At 39.7% G+C, this 22,487-nt stretch overlaps 1 protein-coding gene across 1 annotated transcript; it reads left to right on the top strand.

The window, feature by feature from the left end:
• The first annotated feature begins 611 nt into the window (after positions 1-611).
• On the top strand, positions 612-5,433 carry LOC118416133. Its single transcript, XM_035821210.1, has 4 exons — positions 612-802; positions 3,611-3,801; positions 4,577-4,699; positions 4,871-5,433. Exons 1-4 carry the CDS (start codon positions 612-614, stop codon positions 5,431-5,433), a joined length of 1,068 nt encoding a protein of 355 aa, XP_035677103.1.
• The last annotated feature ends 17,054 nt before the right edge of the window (positions 5,434-22,487 follow it).

Genomic DNA, 22,487 nt, shown 5'->3' with positions numbered 1-22,487 from the left:
ATCTCTTCGATAATATGGCTAAATTTGCTTCAGCAAATATTGTAGTAAAACGTCTTAAATAACTGCGGTCACGCAAACGTGTAACACAGTCGCGTACCAGTGATGTACCCGCTTCAGCGCAATGTGCATGTGGTGGGACCATTGCGTCATGCGTCATACTGAAATCCCCCCGTCGCTATCACGGCAACTCCCTTTCACAGCAAACTCCCTTCCTCGGCAAACTCCCTTTCCCGGCACAAGAGAACCCCGCCAACGTTGAAAATCGCGGACCAACGGGCAGAAGACCCATCTAACCAGCATGCACCAGGAAGTACAATCAGCGTGGATCGGTCGCGCCAAACACCAAATCTGTTCCATTTCAGGCAGCCTAAAGCCCATGTAAATGATTCTAAGGGTTAGTTTCTTGTCCTTGTAGTTAATTCTGGATGTAGGACTTAGTTACTGCAGTACATTACGTCCCGCTAAACGGCGTAGCACACTAGAGAGAAAGTATGATGCAACAGTGGCAAAAATGATGAAATGTTCAAGTTCAGCGTACTTTGACCTGATCAGTCTTGTTCAATGTCCAACTCGCAGCCGGTTGTTTACAGACGAATTTCCTGGCAGACATTATGGCGGACGACCAGACCACAGCGGAGACGGCCGAGCAGTTCGCCCTAAGGCTGACCACAACTGTCTCGTCTGGGTTCGTGACATTGGCGGTGGCCATAGGCGTACGTACGGGTCTGTTCGTCAAGTTGGGTGACCAAAACGGGCCACGCACATCTGCGCAGATAGCAGAAGCTGCAGGCATGAAGGAAAGGTGAGAAAAGGGGAACAGTACTAAAGGTCACTCTTAATTTCAAGGGTTATGAAAAATGTGGTATTTCAAGTCTGGCAAGGTTCGTCGTTAGCACGCAGGTATGCAGGTTCAGGACTTTGTTATTCCTTACTATCCTTACTATCCCACGGTCACGGGAACCTGTGTAGCCCCGGTCGGGCTATAAAGTTACAAATTTGTCCCAGTGTACTGTCGAATGGGGTTGTTTTGCACAATATAAATGACGATAACCAGATTACAGAAGAGGAATGGGTAAACCACTTCAAGAATCTTGACAAATTTCCTGATAGCCCTACAGACAACGGCCTTCCCAGTGAAAACATTCAAACAGACTTTTCGACCACCCCACCAAACTCGTCAGAACTGGATTCCACAATTACTCCAGAAGAATTGGACACCGCAGTCTTAAAACTAAAAAACAATAAGTCAAGTGGCAATGACAGAATTTTGAATGAAATGCTAAAATCTGGTAAAATGTTGCTTAAAGAACCTATACTCCACTTGTTTAACACTTGCTTACAAAATGGTCATTTCCCGCAAGAATGGTCAGTAAGTCATATTGTTCCTATCCACAAGTCAGGAGACACCTCCCTGCCAGATAACTACAGAGGGATTTCTATAATCAGCTGTTTAGGGAAATTATTCTCCTCCATTCTAAATTCACGCCTTGTCAAATACGCAGAACACAATAACCTCTTCCAGCCACACCAAGCAGGCTTCAGACAAAACTTTAGAACTACCGATAATCTGTTTGTTTTAAGTACACTAGTTAGCAAATGTCTAAACAAAAACCGTCAACTTTACGCTTGCTTCATTGATTTTAGCAAAGCATTTGATTCTGTTTGGAGAAACGGCCTCTTGTTTAAATTGAGTAAACTCGGTATTGGTGGTAAATTTCTAAAAGTAATAGAGGGCATGTATTCAAAGACTATAAACTGCGTTAAATCTAAAAATGGATTGACTGAAACTTTTGTTACTAACTGTGGTGTGAGACAAGGGTGCAACTTAAGCCCTACATTATTTAACCTTTTTCTTAGCGATATTGTGTCCCAATTTGACGGTGCTCCTTGTAATCCCCCACTTATGCACAACAAAACTGTCCCATGCTTGTTGTATGCTGACGACTTGGTAATTTTTTCCGAGTCCAAACAGGGATTACAGCATTCCTTGAACAATCTGGAAAATTATTGTGCACTTTGGAAATTAAAAGTAAATCTTAGGTAAACAAAAATTATTGTATTTACAAAGGGTGGCAGTCTACCTAAAAACTGTTCTCTCCTGTTTGATAATCGTGAAATAGAAATTGTAACTTGTTATACTTATCTTGGTATTATTGTGAGTGCAGCTGGCACGTTTAAAGCTAACAACAAATACCTGAGTGGCAAAGGTCTGAAGGCTTTATTCGGAATAAAACAATCTTTAGATAAAGCCACCGCCTCATTACCAGTTAGAAACAAACTTTTCGATGCATGTGTCAAACCTATTCTACTTTATGGCTCAGAAATATGGGGCGCATTTAAAAGCCCTAAAACCTGTCCCATTGAATCTGTTCACCTTAAATTCTGCAAACAAGCACTAAATGTCCCCAGACCAGCATCTAACCTTGCCACAAGAGCGGAATTAGGGAGGTACCCCATTCAACTGGAAGCCTCCCTGAACGCTATCAAACACTTTCTAAGAATCCGTCAAAACGTGCCAGCTAACAGTCTACAAGCCGACGCCCTATCTTGTCATTTACAACTAGATGATAATGGAAATAAGTGCTGGGCGTCCGGCGTTCGTAAGATACTGGAGGAATGCGGTTTTGCCTACATATGGAGATCTCAAATATCTCTAGGAAGAAACCTATTACCTATAACCAACGCCATCAGCCAACGATTAAAGGATATTTACATTCAAACATTTAGAACCGAAATACACAATGACAACCGGGACAAATCTTTCGGTAACAAATTACGAACCTATAGATTATTCAAGACTATTTATAAAGACGAAGAATATCTGATGGTGAAAAACATACAGCACAGAGTGGCTGTCACTAAACTCCGGATTAGTTGCCACAAGTTACATATCGAAACTGGAAGGCACAACCGCACCCCTCTGCAGCATAGAGTCTGCCAATTTTGTGATCTACAACATGTAGAAGATGAACAACGTTTTATTTTACACTGTAAATTGTACCATAATGAACGGATTGTGCTTTATGAATATATCAGAAAAGAGTTCCCATATTTTGAACATCTTAATGCAACGGATAAATTTCTATTTTTGATGCGCCTAGACAACCCCTGTATATCAAATTAAACATTATATGTTCTTATATCTACACCTGTACAAAGAAGCGAGAAGATGTCGACCATCCTGTTAGCTTAGCACCTTCAACTAGTTAAATTGTATCCTGTTGTTTTTTTCATATATTTGTTATTCTGTTATCAGTCATGTCTGTTATCAGTGACCTGTACCTAGCCCGTCGAGGCATGAATGTACAATAAAGGTCTTTCATTCATTCAATAAAGTTACGGCGTCTCTCCGTCACCGGGTGTTGACTTGGTTTTAACGCGAGCTTTAAAAAAATCCAGGGGCCCGGCTATGCCCCCGAAATAGCCACGTAAATGCAACACCCGAAAGTGTAAGAAAGAAAATACCTCTAAAGTATCAGGCGGGGCCCTTTTTGGGTTTGGCTCACTAATGGGAAGACAGCTACACAAATAATTTTGTTAAGCCAGATATCAATATGCCACATTTCTTTATAAAGCAAATCACAGACGTTGTACCTCCGTTTTCGGACAGGTACGTTCGTGAGTGGTTGGCTATCATGGTGACGGCCCGGATCATGGAGTACGACAGGGAGCAGCGGACGTACTTCCTTCCGTCTCACCGCCGGGACGTTCTGAAGTCCGCCCAAATGCCGGAGGGCCTGCGGCTGCAGGCCGGCGTAGCCACGAATGTGGCCGACTGCTTCAAGCTGGACGGACCCGAGGGTCAGTATAGAACAACATCGTAGAGCAGGAAGACACAAGGGACAGTATCTTAGAGAAGGGCAGACCAGACTCGAAGGGTCCGGTTGGAGAACAGTTTTGTATCCTAACTATGAATTGATATTCTCCTAATGTTTGAATTACAACCAGGGGCGGGGTGTGTGTGTTTAGGGCAGAAAGGTCCATACGTAGACCTCCTTTCCTGTTGGAGACGGAATGAAGTCTATTATGTCTTGTTTTATGTGAGATCGGATAGCGCAGTGGCAGTTTGTTTGCCTCGTGACCGAGAGGTGGCGGGTTCGAATCCGGCTGCCGTGTTACCGATCTTGTGCCCTTGGGAAAGGCACTTTACACGTCTTTCCTCACTATACTCAGGTGAAAATGAGTAGCTGCTTCGGCTAGGGCCGTCCTTCGGATAGGACGTTAAATGGAGGTCACGTTTATGGGGAGAGTCACACCCTATGCACGTTAAAGAACCCCCACACGTGCGATGGTGCGGTGTAAGATGGAGCAAACCCTTCTGTCTGGAGTTAGTGATGCACTTCAAATCACCCGGGCGGAGGCCTGGCGAACCTCCATACCGTATGAGCCACACGGTGATTTACATCATTCACCCGGACGGGAGACCTGGCGCATCCCCGTCTTGTAATTAGCCAGCGAAAGGGTATGTCACCCCGTAAGTGGGGCGGTATAACCCCGTCGTGTGTAGACATGTGCGAACATGTGTGATCACGTCGACCGATGTTGATGATGTTGATGTCTTGTTTCTGCGCTTTAGGTGTGCCGTATTCAGCTTATCCTGAGTTTCAAGCTTGGCAAGCAGACATAAGGAAGCAACAGGTGGAAACTAACCTGGTGTCAAAATTTGTACCGATGATACCCGGACTGAAGGAACGTTTGGGTGAGAAACACAACTTAAATATCCAACTATACAAATAACTAGCTACTGGTCTGTAGTCGACGAAATAATGACTATAACCTCATACGATTTATCCTTTCATTCAGATTCAGTCAGAAACATAAATACGACCAGTCAAGCCGTTGCCTGTTGTCTTGATCTTCTCCTATTCAGAGTCTGGTATCAGAGTCCATGACGCTGGATGCGGTAGGGGAATCCCCACCCTCATCCTAGCGCAGCACTTCCGTAACAGCACGTTCGTCGGCACCGACCTCGATCGTGACGCCGTCCAGTGGGCGGCCACGGAGAGTAACCGGCTTGGTTTGGTCAACACCAAGTTCCAGGTGCAGGACCTGGCCAAACTGCCCGCTGATTGGTCAGATTCGTTCGACTACGTGCTCGCGTGGGACGCGATACACGACCAGGCTGATCCGGAAGTCGTGCTTCGGGAAATATACCGGACGACCAAGTCCAGTGGTCTGTTCTCGATGGTCGACATAAGAGGCCACACTGAGTTAGCGGACAACCTTGACGACCCGGCGGCCCCGATGCTGTACGGCGCCAGCTTACTGCACTGTATGCCCGTATCGCTGTACTTTGGGGGGAGGGGTCTGGGCACCATGTGGGGGCAGGAGCTAGCGGTATCCATGCTGCGGGAGGCCCGATTCACTAACATCCGGTGCCTCGATGTGCCCGACAGTCCTGCCAATCTTCACTTCCTGTGTCAGAAGCCATGAAGCCAACATCTATCTACCCGCACTCCTTATGACACAAGTCTAAAGTGGGTAGTGGGTCAAATATACGTACGTGGGTAGTGGGTCAAATATATGGCACACAAGTTCCAAAGACTTTGCTGACGTTTGTCATGTTCGAGTGTTTCAAAACGTCTATATCTTCAGCGCTATAATATTCGTTCAGCCAAGAAAAATTAAATGGCAGCTGTATAAACGTAACATAGCATTTTCCCTCACTTGCATCACTCATATTCAACGGTTTTCACCTTTACAGCACAGTGGGTGTAAAACAATTTAAAATTCCTCATATATACATGCTAGATTCTGGTTTGCATAATTGCCTTTCTATTACATTAAGTATCACTTGGCACAATGTTGGAATAATCGACAAATAAAACACAGTGTTACTTTTGAGGAACAATTTCAAATAAATCCCCCAAGTTTAGTGAGAAGACTCTTCTCCATTGGTGGAACCCCATCAAAAGTTGTTCTTATGTTGCAGATGGCAACCTCATTTGCATAGTTAATGAGAAAATATAATAATTCCAAAGTTACTATTTCCTTGCCCTGTTGTGTTTAATGTAGTTGCCAAACGTATGGATAATATATACATACATGGAGGTAGTATTGTGCAAAAATACTATCTTAGAACACCATTCCAAAGTCATTAGTGTACAAAGTTCCTCATCAAGCCTACTACCTGGTCATCACGACCGATTTTTCTTGATCCCGAAAATTTTCCGCGACATTTTCAAGCTTGAGGTGTCATCAATTTTTAAGAAATATTTCCAGTCGGTTTTTATTTTGTTGCTGGACACTGGAATAAACCCAGAAGGAAACGGTCTGAAAATTAAATGGATAGGAAAGACCAAAAGCCCTAAAATCTAAAGCCCTACAATCGGCCCTTCCTCACATCCTTACTCCTCTAACTCATATTCTTAACATGTCGTTACAAAGTGGAGATGTTCCAAACGGAACAAAGATTGCAAAGGTTATACCTATATTCAAGGGGGGGGACTCAACTTCATTTAGCAATTATCGACCGATCTCAGTCTTGCCCAGCATCTCAAAACTTTTCGAAAGGCTAGTTTACAATCGATTACTAAAATATCTTAACACAAATATAATATCCTATATAAACATCAATACGGTTTCCGTAAAGGTATATCCACCCCACTTGCTCTTATTCAACTAATAGACAAAATATCCACTGCCATTGACAAAAACGAGTATACAATAGGAATATTTTTAGATTTATCCAAAGCCTTCGATACCGTAAATCATACCATACTTACAATACGTAACTTTAAATGGAGTTAAATCTACATACAAGGAAATTCAATGTGGAGTACCGCAAGGGTCGATTTTAGGTCCTCTATTATTCTTGATTTACGTCAATGATCTGGTGGAAGCCTCCTCAATACTTTATTTTATACTGTTTGCCGATGACACCAACATATTCCTTTCCCACAAGAATTTTGACTCTCTGATACAACTGGCTAACCAAGAATTGGGCAAAGTAGCTACATGGTTTGAAGCCAATAAATTATCAATAAATAATAAACTAGAGTTCGGCGACCTCATACCTCCATGAAAATTTAGAGCTTTTGTAAATTTCATGCAATTGACTAATACATTAGCATAATTTATGCATGGTGTTGTTCATCATTGACAAACGTACACATGTCACCATTATAAAATTCCCATTATTAATCATAAAGCGGTTTTGCAATTTTTACATAAATTATGCAAATAAGTTCCACATTACCATATTTGGTATCTGCTTATATTCCACCTATCATAATTAACATGTGTTACATTTATTGAAGTCCAGTTATTGAAAACAATGGAACTAAACGATTTCCTCATTAAGTATGCAAATTAACTCCTCATTTGCATAACATGTATATCATTATGAACATCTTTGCCTAAGGTACCCGCATGCCTAATATGATGCCAATCCGTGAATCCTTTCTGCAGTTATCCTCTTTGGAATATCTTGACAAAAACGCCCCTGCAGTTCCCAAATTAAATGTTAGGGGGCTGAAACTTGCCCCACTTTGTCATGACACTGAAAGCTATTTACCAGCCAAATGTCAAGACCATATCACGTCCAAGACAAGAGATACATAGAAAAAACTGCTATGATTGAATGTTGTCATTAATTATGCAAATTTGCTCCTATTTTGCATAATTAGTATTTTATATTGTACAACATTGTCTAAGGTACCTACATACCAAAAATCATGAAAATCCGCTGTTCCCTTCTTGAGTTATCCTCTTCAGAAGTTTTTGACAAAAATGCCCCTGCTATCCCAAAACTAAACGCTAGGGGGCCCAAACTTATGTCATTTCTTCCTGAGCACAAGAGCTATCTAATAGTCAAAAATCGTGACCCTAGCATGTTCAGAACACCAAGATAGCAAAACCGGAAGTTGCGCTGCAGTACCAAGGGGAGCCGCTAGGGGGCCCAAAATCTAATCATTTCCAGCTTTCATCACACCCTACCAACATACCAAGTATGAAACCAATCCACCCAACCGTTCTTGAGTTATTTTGTTTACACACACACACACACACAAACACACAGACAGACACACAAACGCGGGGTAAAATATAACCTCCATGACATTTCATGGAGGTAACAAAAACAAATTTTCTCATTTTCTGTAGCAAGAATAAAAGCTATGATATTAATAAGGCCAAAATTTTCCTACAGAATGTTCCTATAAAGCAGGAGAAACAAACTAAATTTTTGGGAGTAATTATAGATGAAAAATTAAATTGGAAAGCCCATGTCTCCGCCGTAAGTAAAACAGTTGCTAAAACAATTGGTGTTATTGGGAAAATCAAACACAATATTCCTCTAAAGACCCTTTCAACTATTTACAACAGCCTTATATACCCTTGACTTATTGCAATATAGTTTGGGGATGTGCGTGCCATACAACACTTCACCCACTTACAACGCTACAAAGAAAATTCACACGAATGGCCACCGCCTCTGATTTTCTTTCACATACAGCCCCTTTATTTCTAAAATTGAAAATATTGAATGTGTTTGATATAAATAAGTTGCAAATTAGTATATTCACGTTTAACTGTCTTTCTAACAATCTCCCCGATATGTTTAAAACTTTCCTAATCCCTAATTCACATGTACACAATTATCATACCAGGCAAAGAAATCTACTCCATATCCCTCTCTTTCGAACATCATTAGCGCAGTCCACCGTAAAATATAGATGTGCCACAATCTGGAACAGTCTTCCTACAAATATCAAAAACACTTCTTCCCTCCTTACATTTAAAAGTGCCCTGAAAACATATCTCATAAACGACCCTAGCCCCTTATAGAAATATTTATCCTATCTTAATTCATATTGCTATTATCATTTGAATTCATTGATCACACATTTTCTTTTTTTGTATTACTATAACATATGACTGTGTTAGTTACTTCTCCTTGCTATTTATTGATTCACTGATCATACATCTTTTGTTGTATTATTATAACATATGATTGTGTTAGTTACTTATGTTTGTTATTTATTGATTTCACTGATCGTACATCTTTTGCATTATTCTAACATGTGCTAGTTCTTTCTTTGTTTATTATGATTTCATTGATCATACGTTTTGTATAAGCATAGAGGAGGAGGGCACAGCATAAACCGTTAAGGTTTTTTCCCTCCTCCTGCACCTGTTTTATATTTTATTCTCTTCTGTATCTATTATCATTTTGTATGTGCAAACTGAATAAACAAACAAAACAAAACAAATGACGCATTATGTATTTGGACCATAGTTGGGTGTTACCAGGCTCCTAGCCTATTTTAGGAATAGGACATGTGATTAGACCATATTTGGAAGTTCATTTGAATGTGGCATCGACCAGTAGCTGGTGATATGAGCTATATATATAATAATAATAATAATAAATGGGTTTTATTGAAGGAACACTTAGCAGCCGGACGGCTGACTTACATGTTCTGTACATTAAAAGGTACACTGACAAATCGGACACACTTAATAATGGGCTAAAGTCACATATGAATATATATACAAACAGTTCAAAACATTCTGGTTTACCGTTACGCTTACAGTGTGCTATTCAGGAGCTGTACACGGTATGGGAGTGGGCTTTTAGAGTATCGTACAGTGCAGGCTGGCAACTGGTCAAGTTTTTTTGTGTTGTCTAGTTTCTCTACCACTGATTTCTCTAAGCTGTCGTGGAAACCAATGGCAATGCACAGTTTCTGTGCATTAATGATAGCTATGAGTAATTGGTAGAGCGCCAGGTTTGAACTGCTCAACCACTGCCCATTCTCTGAGTATTGAAATGATATACAGTGGACAAGTTGTGTAGCTCTCCTTGTAGTAGCTATTCATATTTTAGTATAGCCCATAATGCCGTCTGTCAACAGTGTATCTCCAATCTAGCTGTGGCAAAAGACTTGATTAGTCTTAGGTAGACTATTATATAGACTTGTCTGGTATAGTACATGAAATGTACAACATAGATCACAGAATAAACATTGTTGCATACGAGAGAGATTATTTTGAATTATGCCTAGCATTATTATATCTGTATTGGACCATAGCCACGCTAGGGTTATAAAGGTAAAGTACTACACAACAAATGTTACAGAGCGATTGGTAGGAAATGGCCTTTCAAATACATTTCTCATAGTGCACAGTGCAATAATTAGCTATATCTTTAATGTATCTCTTGGAGTGGGGAGAGGGATCCCATAAAAGCTTTGCGCTGAATAAAGAACCAAATAAGCGTAATACGTTAAAACGTGACTTCGCCCATAAAAGGTTATGTGTTCGGTGCCGTTTATCTCCCTGTGTGTCTGTTTGTAGCCAGCATAACTCGACAAGCTAAGAATGGATTCTAATGATGCTTGAAATGTGGGTAGGGTCGTAAAAATAAAGGTCAAATTGTAGAATGGTTCCGACTAGCGGTTTTCTAGCATACTGCAGTGAACTTTCAGTTTTGATATCTAGTGTTCTGGCCATGCTATGGTCAAGATTCGGAAGTGTAAGATAGATGTTGTGATGGCCGGTGGACAATAAAAATAAAGGTGGGAAAAGTTAAAAGTATAAAAACCTTATCTTAGTATGAAAATCTTATCTTATAGCAAAGAAGGCTGTTGTAGCGTTTCCTCATAAATCATGTACATGTGGCCCTGATTTGAATAATTTATGTTTAATGATATTCGCCTTTAGTTTGCTTCCTAATGCCTTAACTATGAAATTTCCATCATTTACGACAATTGAATTTCATCATTCTCTCATTAATTATGCAAATGAGTTATCTATTTGCATAATTGATATCCATAGAATTTCTGTCTTTCTCAGTTACATAAGTTTCATGGAATGTAGGGGATTTATCAACTTTCCTCATTACTTATGCAAATAAGATACTGATTTGCATAATTAGTATCTGATATGTGCGTCATCACTTAGACCAAAAAAACATAATAAAAGCCTGACGATCCGTCAAAACGTTCTTGATTCATTTTCCTCTAAACTTCGAAACAATTTGGCCCCTGCAATTCCAAGAAAAGCTGCTAGCACTTACTCTCTGCCCCAAGAGCTACCCACCTTTAAAAAAAATCAAGACCGTGACTTGTCCAGAACAGCAAATATAAAAAAAACGGTAGTTCCGCTGCAGTACCTTAGGAAGTAGATTGGGGGCCCATTATTGAAATTGACCTTCGTTTTTTTGACACCTATCCACTTACAAAATATCACCAAGGATCCATCCAAGACTTATCGAGTTCTTAGTTTAAGCCTGCAACGGATTCTCCAGTCGAGCAGTTATATGGCAGTAACTTTTTATGTAACTGTCTGTTTTCAACCAAATTTGGCCAGTTGACGTAATTCACCCATATTCAAAATATGATGACAAGAAAATTATGAATCCTAAAAAAAATCATTTTTTTGTTAAAATGCTATTAAAAGGGGTCTGTGCCCACTATGAAATGACTATCTAATTATAGAGTGATAATTTCTGGAGTAACAGATTTACATCTCTGTGATATCTAATGTGACCGGGGATCTTGCCGTTATACTTCGGTAAGGCTTCATTTTGGGGGAGGTAAATATTCATTTTCAGAATTTGCCCAGAATGAGGCAAACTTAATTTTCTTACAGCGTTGATATTGTGTTTGCGTGGCTTCTCCCAAGATGGAAGCACTGCATGGAAATGTGTACGTGTAAGACCGTGTTGTGAGCAAATAAACCTCTTTTTCATATAAAGGTTCACAAATCCACCAGAACATGCGTCGCCAGGGTGTTTTTCTTGTTGTTTTTGTTTTTTATATCGTAGTTTTCGTTTCCCAAAACTGCCCGGTCTGGCCCCTTTGTGGAAATTTGACGTTAGCCTAAACCATTTACAAACCTTACCTTCTTTCTTTACCGCTACACACCAACCAAATATCATGAAATTCCATACACAAGTTCTCGAGTTATATTCTGTGACATATATACATACAGACTCCCACCACACCTACTATGCAATGGCGCAGTTGAAAGAAAAGGTTACAATAATAGAGATAATAATAGGATAAGCAAGAGTTCATAGAGCTCATATCTCCATGAAATAGTCCGATTATGCAAATTACTTCTACATTTACATAATCTATGCTTGGCTTTGTACACCTTTAAATAACCTATACCGGTCCCAATGTTGATTGTCCAATAATATACCATTGAGAAAAATTATAGCACGTTTATATTAATTATGGGTATATATAAGGGTAGAATTTGCATAATTGTTATCTGCTAATGTTCCACCAGCCACAAGATATATATACTACAGGTATTTGAGTCCTATAATGAAAAACACTACAAATATAGATTTCCCTCATTAGTTATGCAAATTAAGTGCCAGTTTGCATAATTTGCACTTTAGGATGTACATCTCTGTCAAAGCTACCTACATATCAAATATCATCTTAATTTGTTGTTCCCTTGTTCAGTTATCCTCCTAGTAAGATTTTGAAAAAATGCTCCTGCAGTTCCAGAGCAACCTGGTAGGGGACCCAAACATGCACTACATATTCCTTAGGTCACAGTCAAAAGCTATCTGCCATCCAAAAATCAAGGCCACAGCATATCCAGGTCAAAAGATACAAAAAAAAAGAATTTTGCCGCAGTACCAAGGTCACATACCAGGGGGCCCAAAATCGACCTTGACCTTTGTCTTCCTAACACCTACTTGCATACCAAATATCATCGTTATCCATTCAAACACAAACACACACACAGAGACAGACACTCACACACACACACAGACACACCCAAAACTATATCTCTATTTTTCATGGAGATAACATGGAAATAATTAATAAGAGAGTACATAGCGTCTCGTAAACTGTCTTGCCATTCCAAATGGTCGTCGCCACTGCTCGATACCATATCCGAGCCAAATTTAACTTTTTCGGGGCCGACAAAAAGCAACAACTTATAGGAATAGTTCGATTACAAATGTACGGCTGTCACAGTATAGTAAGAAATGGTCAAACGGATAATCGAAAAAAGACGAATGTGATCATCTAGGATCCAAACCCGAGTAAAAAAATAAAACCTATGACCCTAAAATCTAATCAACTAGCTACTCCAATAAACACCACAGCATGGGTATAGCGTGACATTTAGAGTGACGAAGCATGCTATAGACACGCTTAAAAAGGCGACGGTCGTCCACGAGAAGGAAATTAGTGTCGAATGTGGTCTGATGATTTTGCTGGCGGCTGAATTTTCAATCAGGCTGTGAAAGAGTTAACCACCAACAAGGATCTAAGACAGCCTTTTCCGTAAATGTTTGGATTGTGTGCAACACTTTGAATCTTGGCGACCGTACAACGAACGTGAGCAGACCCTGAATTTAAGGTAGTAGAACACAGTTTTCCACCTATATGGATTAACAGGGTTAAATGTGAATTAAAGTTGAAACCAAAGTGACAAGCTTCGACGCTTCGACGAAATTCTCTAGCAGGCTAGGTGCACAAGCAATGTAGAAGAATTGAATATGTTTTAGTTAAGTTGAATGTATAAAAACGAGTTCAAGTTTGCCTGCTCACTCTATTTAAAATCCACATTTATATGACTCCCAGGGCTTTGTCATACTGCAACCAGCAGTTGTATTCAGGTGCAAATGTCAACCCGATTTTTAGATAAAACAACGGATATAGGTTACGCCGCGGATAAAGCTGAACTAGCCTTATTGTGATACTCTGCTCAATACCCTAACTGTGTTTTGTGACCTTAACGTCTAGAGGAAAAGCGCCACAACGGAGAATGTATCAAGATAATCATCTCTACCCGTTATATCCATGGCAACAGTAGCTAGCGTATTGTCACTAGGGGGAAGTTTAACGTTGGGAGAGATTTCAGCTAATGGCACAGCCACATGAGCGAAACGAAGGATGTCCGGGTCAGGTACCTTTCTCTTAATGTGGCCGTTAGATAAGCTGTGATTGGATCCCTCTTCAACGCTATATTCCAGCACTTCTGATCCCCAGAGGGAGATGTCAAGGTCGATGGTGCGGGGGGCATTTTTGTTGTCTGGGTCGCGCACGCGCAGCAGCGACATTTCTATGCCAGAGATGAACGCTTTGAGTTGAGTCGGCGCCATTTCCGTCAGGATTTTAACTGCCATGTTGATGAAATCAGGCTGGTCCGCTTGGAGTTGAGGCGAAGTAAGGAACGGTGAAGACACCTTCAGCACCAAGACTTTCTTCTTCAACAAAGCGATGGCGTCTTTCAGGTTCTTCCTCGGCTCGATGTTTGACCCAAGGGAGAGATGAACCACATTGTCAGTGAAGTCGTTAGCTGTTCTCTCTATCAGGACACCGACGGAGTCAGAGAACCTCAGCGCGTGTGGCTTGTGGACGCGTACTTGGATCCATGGGACCTAGACATGTAAAACGGGAAACAAACGTTCTGCTTCAATGATAAGGAAAGCCACCAAAATCTGATCACTTCTTCAATATCAAGAGCTGGCTACATACCGAAGTCCGCAACAATGTCATAATTTTCGGCTTCTTGAGTTACGTTGCATGCTATACAAAGGCAAAACGTTAGGCAAGAATATACAATAGTTTAACATGATTCTGTTTAAATTTGCTTTAAATCTGAATTCAAAATATGAATATCTAGAACAAGAAGTCTGAAATTCTCAGGACACTGTTTCTTATGAGCAAGCCAAGGGAGGAAATTGTTGCTGCCATTGTGCTCTGAAATCGCAAGCATTGGAAGTGTATTTTAGCTGCCCCAGGAAGACGACAAGAACGCTCACGGTTCAGCTGCAAAGTACGCATGTGCAGCGACGGGGAGGATTGGCAATATGTCAAAGGTAAAGGCCCTTAAATGTTAGATGGTAAGAGCACATCAACAACGAGGAAATCCTCAGAAGGGCCCAACCCTTAAGCCAAGTCATCACAGGGAAGAGGATGCAGCTGGTAGGGTACATCCTGCGCCTAACAAACCACAGGCATTCCAAGGCTGCCATGACATGGATTCCTCCAGGTGGAAAACGAAAGAGAGGAAGACCCAAAAACACATGGAGGAGACATTCAATGAGGATATGAGGGGAGTCAGCATCACATGGGGACTGTCAGGGCAGGCTGCGTCTGACAGAGGACGATGGAAACTACTTGCTGCCCAATGTGCCTCACGGCACAGGAGGACCTAAGTACTAAGTAAGTAAGGGCCCTTGAGACATTAACAAAACATAAGGACATTTTAATGGTCATAGAAGTTCACAGTAGTTTGGGTATAGAGTAGTAAGTTACAGTACCGTAAGCCGTAGTCGAGACGTTTTCAGGTCAAGAACTTTCACCTTGACATACTGTAAATGCAGAAACTTTCGTGGTGGATTTATATTCGCGGTTTTCGCGGTAGCCGCTTCACCGCGAAATTAGAACTACCGCGAACATTTTTCCTTGGCAAGTTCTATAAGAGACTACAGTGCATGGTGCTACCGCGAACTTAAAACCACCGCGAAAAGTCCCTTTTCCCGCTACCTCGAAATTAAATCCCCGCGAACTTAAATACAGGGTTTACTCGACGATAATTAGCGCTGAAATGGCATGTAATAATATTTAGCGCTGGTTGTCTGGGGGTGGTCCTAGGAAAATTTTGTTGGCTTGAGGGGAAGGGTCAAGGATTTAGCCCAGGAGAACCTTTCTGAGCCTTTCGTGGCCTGGAGAGAGAGCAAAGGAAAAATTGGCTTCCTTTGTTGGTCTTGCTCCATTCAAACGTATTAAAAATTATCATATTCCCCTTAATCTGAACGTATTCAGATAAGATTTCAATTAAAAAAATTCTCCGTCTGAGAACTAACTCTTCCATTGACACCAACACATCCACCGAACTACAACACACCAACCGAAAAGCACATCCACTAAAAATACGCAACGGGTACACAACTCAGCACTTTGGTAGGGGAATGTTTGCCTGACAATGCGATCCGAGATTATGAACAACTTCATAAACTCGTGGCTGCTGGCAATTTTCTCCATTAGCTTTTATTTTTAACGGGTCCCTGTCTACATTTTTAATACTAGAGTTCCACGAACACATACCTTTGCCAAATAAACCAGACTTGTTATGTAGAATGGTGTCTGTAGACATAAATGTGTTACTCATAACGTCTTATCTTATATGCCTGGAGTTGATGACCTCATGTGCATAATTAATATCTATTGACATTTCTCTCTTTCTCAGCTACATATGTGACAAGTTTGAAAGTCCTAGCATGGAATGCAGTGGATTTATAAACTTTTCTCATTAATTATACAAATTAGCTGTTGATTTGCATAATGAGTATCTCATTATGTAGGTTTTCACTTTGGCTATCTACATACCAAACATCATGACAATCCGTCAACACGTTCATATTTCTCATTAATTATGCAATTGAGGTCTTAATGCAATTGACATCTTTCGACATTTCTCTCCTTCCCAGCTACGTATGTGAGTTTGAAAGTCTTATCATGGAAAGCAGTGGATTTATAGACTTTCCTTATTTATTATGCAAAGTAGCTGTTAATTTGCACAATTAGTACACCATTATGTAAGTCATCACTCATTCTATCTACATACCAAAAATTTTGACGATCTGTGAACACGTTCTCGAGTTATTCTTGTCCAAAGTTTGAAAGGAAACCGGGGCCTGCAGATTTAAAAAGCCGCTAGGGGGCCAAAACTCGCAGCACTTATTCTCTGCCTTGAGGGCTATCTACCATTTAAAATTCTGAACCACAGCAGTTCCAGAACACGAGATATAAAAAAATTGAATTTCCGCTGCAGTACCTTAGGAAGCCGCTAGGGGGGCCATTATCGAACTTGATCTTCGTTTTCCCGACCCCTACCCACCTACCAAATATCATCAGAATCCATTACCTACCAGATATCATCAGAAGGCTTCATGAGTTATACTGTACATGTTTTCAGACAGACAGACGTACAAGCCTAAAACATAACCTTAGCCATTCTAGCAAAGGTAATAAACTCTAGTTCTGCGGCGCAAGCAGTAAGCAGTGAGCAAGCAGATGATATTTAGAAACGATACTGCAGGCGATTTTGTATGGAAAATTTCGTAACATTCTGTGGTTACACAAAACCCACCCACCTTGTGAAGCGCAATACAGATCCTGGCAACATCAGTCGCTAATTTCTCCACCAAATTAAACGACGTTGACTCCACGTAATTGATGACGTCCTTGGAAACATTCCTGTAGTTCACGGAATCATTGACGTCATCACTTTTCCCAGCTTGGCTCACGTCACACCCCAGGCGCATACTGATGACGACTTTCTGTTTTTTCCCTATCTCGTGCTGACTGAAGCCTATCTCTGTACGGCATTCCAGGTTGTCTATCTCAATTACATCATAACCACGTCCACTAAGAAGCCTGCAAGTACTAAGGGACATCTGAAAATTGATATTGGTATTGTGAGCAAGGCGCCACAGGGGCAAAGGATTGTAATCCACATTACTATTATGTACATCCCTGTGAAATATTAATAAACATCGAAGTACAAGACAATTACAATGAGAGCATTTTTTCTAAAAATGAAAAAGGGACAATCCTTAAGCTAAATGAGCACAATATGCAGGCTCCGTACATGCCTTGTAGTAACTGTTTGAATGTCAAAATTTGTAAAGAAAGCGTGATACATAGTTCTAAAAAACTTACAAGGTAAGAATCCGGCTTTACTCCATTATCAAAGATAACTTTCTATTCGAAATAACTAGCAAACTATTAAAACGGAGCTCGACCAAAAATTTCTTTGTAATCAACAGACGTTTATAATCAACAGGTGTGAAATATTTATTCCTGTCCCCTGCGTGCCACCAGATCAGGGGTAATTTTGCATGTGAATCGACTTTGAGGGCGTGCCCTCGCTAGAAATCTACTGGATGTGTCCCCCTTCTGTGCAAGAATGAGCTCTTCCAGCACACCCTATGTAAAATTGCAAAACAGACCAGTCCAAAAATGCTCCACTGGAAGACTATGACACAATTACCAAAAATGAATTTTTAATAAATGCCCCCCTCCGTGCAATAATGGACTCTTCCAGACACCCCATTTAAAATTGGAAAGTAGACCAGTCCAGAAATACTCCCACCAAAAACATGTCCTTTTGGATAAGCAACCCAGTCCAAAATTGAATTTAAAAAAGTCCCCCGTGCATGAAGGGACTCTTCCAGATAACACCAGGATCGCTGGTTAAACGAACTTGACCTTGGATTTCTTTTCAGTTTTACAATAAAGCTAGTCAAGTGATAGAACTATACCAAATTTCGGTCCAGACATATACGAGCGGTTGCTGAAATATTACCGACTTCGTACTTCGGCACCCTGCATAGGGCTAGGCCCCGTACAAGGCCAATCTGAGGGGTCGGCCAGTGGTCCTGTTTTTCGCACAAATTTACAAATCCGATTGCCTTTCTGTTCTAAAAGAAGTTCCTCTGTGCATATTCGAACGTTCTGAGTTCTTTTTTTAATCAAAATTCACAAAACCCCAAATTTGTTAAGTTCAATGAAGAATAAAGATTGTTATGTACCATTCGACCACCATGTAGTATGTAATGCCATGAGAGTACTCTGTATTATAAAGAAATCCTACTTCAAGGTATAATGGTCGAAACTAAAAAAAAATGCTCCCAATAAATACGAGACTCACCGTCGTTCTTGAGCAAGGTGATTTACGATATGCGTTACAAATGCCACTGACGTGATATCAACGCTGAAAGCATTGAATTAAACTGTTCTTTTGCAAATTGATCTACAGCCTCACCAACATAAACAGACAACTTTTTTGATCAGATAGTTTATTTAGACAGAACTTTCATATACCAGACAAACCTTATGGCCATGGGTTTTGCCGCCAGACCATTTCGTCGTCGCAACAATATCGTTTCATTCGCAAAATCAGGGTTATGTATTGGGGTGCATAGTAGCATTAATGTCTAATCATGGTCAGCTATAAGTCCTACTGTCCTACTGTTTGCATAATGAGTTGGTTTTGTGATTTCTTTTAAAAGTTTGGTGAATCTGTTTCTTTCGGTCTCATATACGCTGACCAATAAGATGTATTTCACGTTCCACTACAATATTTACATAATCTTTTGTGGACAGATATCTTTTCGTAGTGGCCACTAACTATCCCTAATATATAATGGATGTGCACCTATTCTTATCTTGTGCATGGCAGATCTTTAATCAAACTCATTATTATACAGATAATTTCATATCGTATTCAATGTGTTGATATTGCGATTTCACAGCCTGTATGGTGAATTCACCGTCACCCGCGGACTTGGTCTATACTCTAAGAGCACCATAGGCTATTATTGAAACTTCTGAGTCTCGTGGTTTACTTGCATTTTGTATACCAGCTTCTTCGCCAGAATGAATGCACTACAGTTCAAACAAAGTGGCAAATAAGAACATTTTTATGTCAAGATGAGGGAAGAGGAACGGTAATTTTTGCATTCCAACTATGTGTAATGAACGTAAGGGCTGTTATGTGGAACGGAGGAATACAAGGGAGAAGGCCCTGCAGGCCATACAGAAGAGGGAGAAGGAACAGAAGAGGCCTAGTATAGCATTAAAAGAAGCTAGCCTCCTTAGGAGGCTCTACATGCCCTGATTAGAGCGTCATCAGAAAAATTCAGTCCCATGTAGAAGATTAGTTGTACTGAGCGCTACCTTCCCAATAAAGTGCCGTAGACACAGCGGATGAACAACCCAACATGAAAGAGATCATTCGAAGACCATTTTCTTGTAAATTCTTATAACAAGCTTAAGAGAAATGTTCTTATTTTTCTTAAGTTAAGAAATAAGTTCTCAAAAAGACATTTCTCCTTAGAATCTTCAAGAAATGTAAGTAAAATATTCTTGGTATTCTTGCCATATTTAAGAAAGTACGAGAATTTTTCTCTACCCAATCTTGAATTTCTTATAGTAAGAAAAAACAAGAACATTGAGATATAAAAACAAGTAACTGCTGGAATAAAAGTCATGAATGTTCTTGTTTTACATATCAAGAAACTTTGAGAAACTCTTTTCTTGCTTTTTTTTTGGAATATTCAAGAAAAAAAACAAGAATTTCATTCTTACATTTCTTCAGGTATACTGCTTAGAAAAACAAGAACATTCAAGATAATCTAAGTATAAGATGAAGTGCAAGTAATTACTGGAATAATCATCTTCAATAATTCTTGTTTTTTGTATCCAGAAACTTTGAGAAACGCATATTTTTCATAAGTAATGAAATTATTTCTCATATAACATTAGGGTTCACCGACAAGATTGTTCTAGAAATATGGAGGATTTGCATAATCTATCCTTAATATTCATATTCTATATATACTATGTCAGTTTTTTTCTTTTAGTCTGATTTCAATAGAAGAGCATTCCTGATTTTTTCTCTGTTTTTATGTGACTCTAAATGTGATTCTAATGTTTTTCTAGGTAATTAAGAACTCAGGTACAAGAGTATGTTCCTTGACTTACTTAACTAAGGCCATGTTGATTTGATTATATGGATGACATCCGCGCTCGCACCAATTTTCGGCCGTTTCCAAAAAAAAAAGTTTTCGACCACACAATAAATTGTGCAAAGCAGCTGTAAAATGAGCACAAATATTCCGTAGATTGAAAAAAAAGTATCAGAAAACAGATAACTAATGCCATAGAATGCCAAAATAAATCTAAAGTCAAAGAATAAGATGTGAAAGGACAGAAAGAAAAAAATCTATTGTTAGTAGGAGGAGGTACCAGTAAAGAAAATTCAGGTATAGGTCCCGTTCAGGTCCAGAGGATCATGAACCTGGACCTGATTGTCTGTGGAAACTTGATAACTGGCAATACTCAAAACAATGGTAATTGGTCAATTTTGCCACAAAGGAATCTGTTTGGTGGATTATTGGACTCCCATTGGCATTTTAAAATCCCATCTCCATGTAATAAAGGATAACTGTCTCTGTACCTTTGACTGTAGAAACTTGGTACAATTGACTATAAACTCTACTTGACTTCACTCTTGTTTACTTCTTGACCCCCAGTAAGACCCCAAATGCCTGCCGACATAGTGTGTCCATTTTGTAATTGGCGAAACCTGTTCCTGTAATTTTTGTCAGGTCTGTTTTTTTTCGGATTGGTCCAAGAAGAAAAAAATGTTTTGCACCCGTATGATGTATACTGGACCCTACACCTAACTGTTGGTATACCATACTATGTGTTTTTAGTCCTATGTTCAACTTTCCTGGCCACTTTGATTTCATACTGAAGGCGACTTTTTTTTTTGGCCAAACTTTTTTTTTATTCGCTCGCTCGCATCAGTTTTGGAGTTCCCAGTGGATGTCATCCATATAATCAAATCAACATGGCCTAAATAATAATAACAACACAGGAAATTCTAGAACAAGCTTTGACTAGCATAAAACTCTTGAATGTTCTTGATTATTGTTTTTCTTCAAAATATCTAATAAAAACTAGTAACGTGTTACATGTAGAAACTTTTCCATTGACCTTCTTGGCAAATACTGTTTATAATAATCCATGTGTCTATCAAGATGTAAAGAACAATTAGTTGGAACCAGCATAATTTTTGTCTATTTTCTTAATATCGGATTAGAGTTTAAGAAATTAATTCTATATTTTTCTGGTAATAAGACAACAATTTTGCTAAGGATCATGGGAAATTACTCCCATCATCCTTTGCTGCAAATTTCAAATATTCTGGACAGTTGCAGCTTGCAAGCAAACTGCCTCTCCTGGTTTATTTGTCTGATGTGCATTTAGATCTTACAAACACATGGCACAGATATGGTAGATTTCTTTAGGACACTTTCCTGTATCACCTGGGACCCTGTATACTACTTGGCCTCGCATTTCTAAGCTCCAAAGCCGAAGTCAAGCTTGGAACATTATCTATTCAGGTACGTCAACCATTTTGGTTTTCAAAGTATTTTAATTTCATATTTCTTTGGTTGTGTATGCATGATAAGGACAACCAGTAATTGCCGAATATAGAAGTGAACACTTGCATGAATTCCTCCCAAACACTAAGAAGTTAGTATTATATTTTCAAGGAAGGAAAAGTATAGAGATGTTGATGTCCAAAATCCTTATTGGGGAGGGGGGCATTCATTAGGGAATTGTTTGTTCATAAACTGTCTGTGTTGTTCTAGGCGTGGAAACCAGTTGGACCAAAGAGGATACCCCCATCTCAACTTTGGAAAAGCTTTCAACAAGAACAAGTCATCATAATGATTATGATACTATCACCAACAACATTACAGCAGTAATGGTACTGTTTTAGAAGGACAACAATTAACTTATTTGTATGCTCAGTATTAGGGAAATGGATTTCGATAAGCAAGCATCGTAATATATGATCTAAATAAATCTGTTGGTATCTGCAATAATGTTGCAATCTTTAAGATAATGGTCAATAGGAAAAAACGCCCCAAAATCTGTTATGAAACTTATTGATGGAAATGAATATGATTGGAATATACTTAC

This window comes from Branchiostoma floridae, chromosome 5 (assembly GCF_000003815.2).
Source record: "Branchiostoma floridae strain S238N-H82 chromosome 5, Bfl_VNyyK, whole genome shotgun sequence".
NCBI classification, from domain to species: Eukaryota; Metazoa; Chordata; class Leptocardii; order Amphioxiformes; family Branchiostomatidae; genus Branchiostoma; species Branchiostoma floridae.
Note: the sequence above shows the minus strand (reverse complement) of the source record. Positions and strands in the feature narration are given on the sequence as shown.

Coding starts and splice junctions, on each gene's coding strand:
- LOC118416133 (XM_035821210.1), top strand. CDS start 612: ATGGCGGACGACCAGACCACAGCGGAGACGGCCGAGCAGTTCGCCCTA. Junction 3,802..4,576: donor CAAGCTGGACGGACCCGAGG/GTCAGTATAGAA, acceptor TCTGCGCTTTAG/GTGTGCCGTATTCAGCTTAT. Junction 4,700..4,870: donor CGGACTGAAGGAACGTTTGG/GTGAGAAACACA, acceptor TCTCCTATTCAG/AGTCTGGTATCAGAGTCCAT.